At 26.4% G+C, this 5,206-nt stretch overlaps 1 protein-coding gene across 1 annotated transcript; it reads right to left on the bottom strand.

Moving 5' to 3' along the window:
• On the bottom strand, positions 1-5,206 carry LOC149881007 (uncharacterized). Its single transcript, XM_090069661.1, has 2 exons — positions 5,109-5,206; positions 1-994 (listed from the first exon to the last, which is right to left on the bottom strand). Exon 2 carries the CDS (start codon positions 988-990, stop codon positions 103-105), a length of 888 nt encoding a protein of 295 aa, XP_089925787.1. The 5' UTR covers positions 991-994; positions 5,109-5,206; the 3' UTR covers positions 1-102.

The following is a 5,206-nucleotide window of genomic DNA, read 5'->3' as shown; positions in this document are numbered from 1 at the left end:
TTACGATAATTACTTTAAAGATGCTGATTTGCCTTCAGTAGTGATTTCTTGAACTAAACAGTTTCTGACGTCAGAACTATTTCCAAGCATTGGATTTATCATTTAATGATACATTTTTGAGATTTTTCTATTTCTTAAAATATAAATCAGCGCATTTAACCACGAACTAATCTCTCTGCCAACTATTGTCCACATAAAAATTGGATGAAAAGGAGGAATAAGTAAAATATCATCTTTTGCAAAAATATACGACATGTAAAATTGTGTCGCAAGGCAAGGAGCGTAAAACAATACATGGGCAAGACAAATCATTACAATAGTTTTTGTGATATGGCTTTCGACTTTAACGTTTCTCTGAACTCGAACTGCACTATTTCTTAGTTTTTTTCTTGTTCCAATTAACATTAAAATATTTGCAATAACAATCAAAACAAGAAAAGCTAACGTTAAACAAGCAGTGCCTATGTAGAGTAGGAATTGTAGATACAGGTTTGAAGTTGCATAGATGATCCCATAAGAAGCTCCCGCACCAAAAGAGAAAACAACAATAAATATGAAGTATGCAATTAAATAGGAATCTTTGATAATCACTCCACAAAACATGTTATTGTACAACACAGTAAAAAATCGTTCAAAGGATATCATGGCAAAAAAAGAGCTGTTTAAAGCTAAGAACCACACGCGAAAAAACGATACGATAGATATTTCTAAACAATCAAACTTATCAAGTTGTCTTAGCAGGACGGCTTGAGAAAATGGAACCACTAATGCATTCGTCATATCAACAACTGATAGAACCAACACAAGCTTCTCGTTACGCGTATACTTTTTGTTTCTTACTGTGGTACGTAATCCAAAAATTAAGGCGGAACTGAACACAAGTGTAAAAATGGCATTCACAGCATGACTTGCAATTATAAGACTGCTGTTTGGATCCTTTGCAGTGTCTCTGTATTGGTATCGACAAATAAAGTTTCTGTAATCTGACATGTTTCTATAAGGAAATGATTAGTTAATTAGAAATAAGTTTTTTAGAGGATGAATACACGTCAAGTTGTTAAAGTCCTAAAGTGTGTATACTATTTGGCGTTTACTATTGAATGAAGAATTTAAGTGTATACGCTATGCTCCGATATATAACATATGAAATATACAATATATGAATTATATAATATATGAAATATATAGCATATGAAATTATATGCACATATCGATGGCTCCGCGCAAAATCGGACTATCTGCAATCTCCGCGGAAAACAAATTTGGCATATCTGCAATCTCCGCCAAAAACAAAATTGGCATATCTGCAATCTCCGCGTAAAACGAAATTGGACTATCTGCATTTTTGCCAGATACATTTTTGGACTATCTGCGTTTTTCGGGTGCATAAATTTTTGGTGGTGTTTCTTTAAATATTTGAAGTTTTTTATAAAATTCTACAATTTTTTAAATAGCGATTATTTAAACATTTATTAATAGCGACAAAACCTTGATCATAACTTGATTAAGTTTGTGAGTAATCAAGTAGTTTTAGTTAAGATAAATATGTTAAAAATAACTTATGTTATTGTTAATAATAATATAGCATATGTAACAAAACATTGTTATGTTACATACTAATTGCTAAATTCATCATACATACTTTGTCAATTTTATTTAGCCTTGTTGTTGTGACTAATAAGTTTAGATCAAATTAAATTCTTGTTATGTTATGTTGCAATGTTGCTAAGTGGTCTTTATACACAAGATCTGCATATAAATATATACAGGATGTCTGCGAAATCAGGGAAATGCCAGGGAATTCGGATATCTTCAAAAAAATCAGGGGATTATCAGAGAAATTAGGTTAAATTTTAAAAAAATCAGGAAAGATGAGTCTTTATCAAACTTATATAACTTAAATAAGTTGTATATAGTTCACGTAATCTAAAAGTTTATTTGGCAGTTTTATGAACTTCTCTTGATATATTTAATGTGGGTTGTATTATTGTTTATATTTTTGCAGTTGAAGAGCATTTTTCTAAACGAGAAATAGGTAAATATTAGGGAAAAGCTAGGGAAATCCAACTTAGCAGACACCCTGTGTGTATATATATATATATATATATATATATATATATATATATATATATATATATATATATATATATATATATATATATATATATATATATATAAACTATGTTAGTGTATTCTATAAATAGAGTGCTCAATGGTCTTAAAGAGCAGAGCAGTAATAATTTTTTCTTCCACAACTTGTTTCACCATCAATAAGTAATCAGGAAGGTTAACAAATTAATCATTAGTTAACATGTTATATATTAACCTTATATATTTATAAACTTATCTTTCACCATCACTAGGTTCATCAGACTTCCTGATGAACCTACTGATGGTAAAACAAGCTGTAAAAGAAAAAATTAGATAAGTATTTTTGCTAATTTTTATATATATATATATATATACACATATCACAATAATTTTGTGTATATATAAATATATGTATGTATATATATATACTATACGTGTATATATAAATATATGTATATATATATATATATATATATATATATATATATATATATATATATAAATATATATATATTGTAACCTTGATCGTAAATAACAAAATTATTGTTATTAAGCTATTTTTGTTCATTAAGCAATCAAACTATGTGGAGTTTTCTTTGTTGTCTACTTAAAACCATTCTTTTTTGGAGATGCCACTTAACTGAACACAAACTAGTTAAAAACTCATGCCTGAGTATTAAACATTATGGTTTCCAACTTTTCTTAAACTTGGTTTATCAATAATTAGGATCAAAATCAAACTGAACCTAAGGTTCAGTTGGATTTGAGCTCTAAATCATTAAACATTGGTTTAATCAGATGTCACCTCAACTGCAGTGATGATCAAACAATTTTGGTCCAATTATATTTGATAATTTTTACATATCCAAGACTTTGGGATGTAATGATATGTAAAAAAGGGTTGTAATTTTTTTACTATGATAGTAATAACTATGATACAATCAAAAATAGCTGTATTTTTTCTATAAAAGAATAATTACAAAATAACAAAAAACTGCTGTTTTAAATAAACATATCCTTAACTTGCACATTGATCTGAATATCAGGCTTTTATTACTTTTACAGTATACCCAATATTATAAATTATCACATTTGTAATAGACAATATTAATTACTTGAATTTAAATTATAGTCACATTTAGGTAACTTTTAACTTTAGAAATTATAATTTAACATACAAACACAACTTATCTAAAAAGATCTATAATTTTGTAGTCCTAACATATTTTTAAGATCTAACATATTTTATTTGACGATAGCAATAATACACTTGAATTAATTAATTTTGTAAGCTAAACAAACCAACTTGTTATTTTCACATTTAACCAAAACATGACTGACTGCTATATGTTATATAGTATACCTATATAATATAGATAACACAGTAACACTACTTTTTTTTTTTTCTGTTGAAAATAGACAAACTTGAAAAACACCAAACAATGTTTCGAATAAGCCTCGTAAAACTGTAAAACGTTTTCTTAATCCAGCAGCATTTTAATTTCAAATTAAATTTGAATACATAAAATTGGTTTTGCGATCAGCTACACTTTGATCAATTCATGATGTGTATACGCTTACTAAGTTCAGACTTGAGATTAAAGTAGATGCAGACTGTTCTTATTTTAGCTGCTAAAATGATGTTCTAAAAATATTGTAAATTTTTCATTTGCATTAACATACCATATGCCATAACTATTTAAAATAATTACTTCTAAACAAAATCAAATGTGGCAAGTGAAACTTTGTGTTAAAACTTAAACAGATTTATATCCAGGAATAGATGGAAAATAATGCAATTACTGTCTTCTTATTAACAACTTATTTCATGAGATCTGCCATTTGTAGTGAAATCACATTTTGACAAGGCGCATAATTTCATGCAATAAAAACTTTGAACGCCCGGAGAATGCAGATAGTTCAAAAATAAAGCTGGCGGAAAATGCAGATAGTCCAATTTTGTTTTACGCGGAGATTGCAGATATGCCAATTTTGTTTTTGGCGGAGATTGCAGATAGTCCGATTTTGCGCGGAGCCATCGATATCTTTAATAAGGTGTATTTGTAAACTAATTAAGTATCAAAAAAAAAACAAAAAAAAAAAAATACACCAAAAAAAACAAAAACAAACTTTAGTAACTATTTTATTGTACTGGGTTCTTTTTTGATGTAGGGAGATCCATATATATATATATATATATATATATATATATATATATATATATATATATATATATATATATATATATATATATATATATATATATATATATATATATATATATATATATATATATATATATATATATATATATATGGATAAGAGAAGAAAATAATATAAAACATTCATCATCAAGTTCATCATTGTTCAATCACTCTAATCTAAATCACTCTGCTCTTTCACTCTGCCTACATCAATTATTACAAATCTTATCTTTAAAGCTAAATTTAAGACTAAACATTAATAAGTAATCAATTGGTTTGTTAGAAATATAAAATTTTTACACCAGTATTTAAATCAGTGTACTATAAATGTCTTGGTTTAGAATGTAAGTAATCAGTTCTTTATGAAAATTTCACTGACTTGTTTTTTTCTAACAAACTTAAAATCATTATATAATTCAATTTATTGATTTTTTTTTTTCTTTTTGAATTTATTGCAATTACTTAGCACATTTGAAGCTTTATCAATTAAAAAAGGGAATAGAGTTGATATATATTTTTTCACATATGAAATATTTTTAAAATCATATAATCAAATAATAACAAAAACTCAACTGGGTTAAGTCATCGAAATAACTCCAGTACATATCAGTGAAAAAGTGTCGATATTGCAATAGTTGTTTTTTCACATTTTTTAAAATAGTGTTTGTCGAACTCATACAGTAACCCAGGTTTTATGTATAAATTTATATATGTATGTATGTATGTGTGTATATATATATATATATATATATATATATATATATATATATATATATATATACATTTAATTTAGAGACTGAAAATTATTGCTACCTTTTGTATAAAACACAGAATTGTAAAGACGTTTTACCCTTTTGATAAGTCGATCAAATTGGATAATTTTTTAACTTCTTAAAAGAGTTTATCCACAT

This window comes from Hydra viridissima, unplaced genomic scaffold (assembly GCF_058129835.1).
Source record: "Hydra viridissima isolate aposymbiotic clone 2 unplaced genomic scaffold, HvirCarnegie_v1 scaffold_12, whole genome shotgun sequence".
Classification (NCBI taxonomy): domain Eukaryota; kingdom Metazoa; phylum Cnidaria; class Hydrozoa; order Anthoathecata; family Hydridae; genus Hydra; species Hydra viridissima.
Note: the sequence above shows the minus strand (reverse complement) of the source record. Positions and strands in the feature narration are given on the sequence as shown.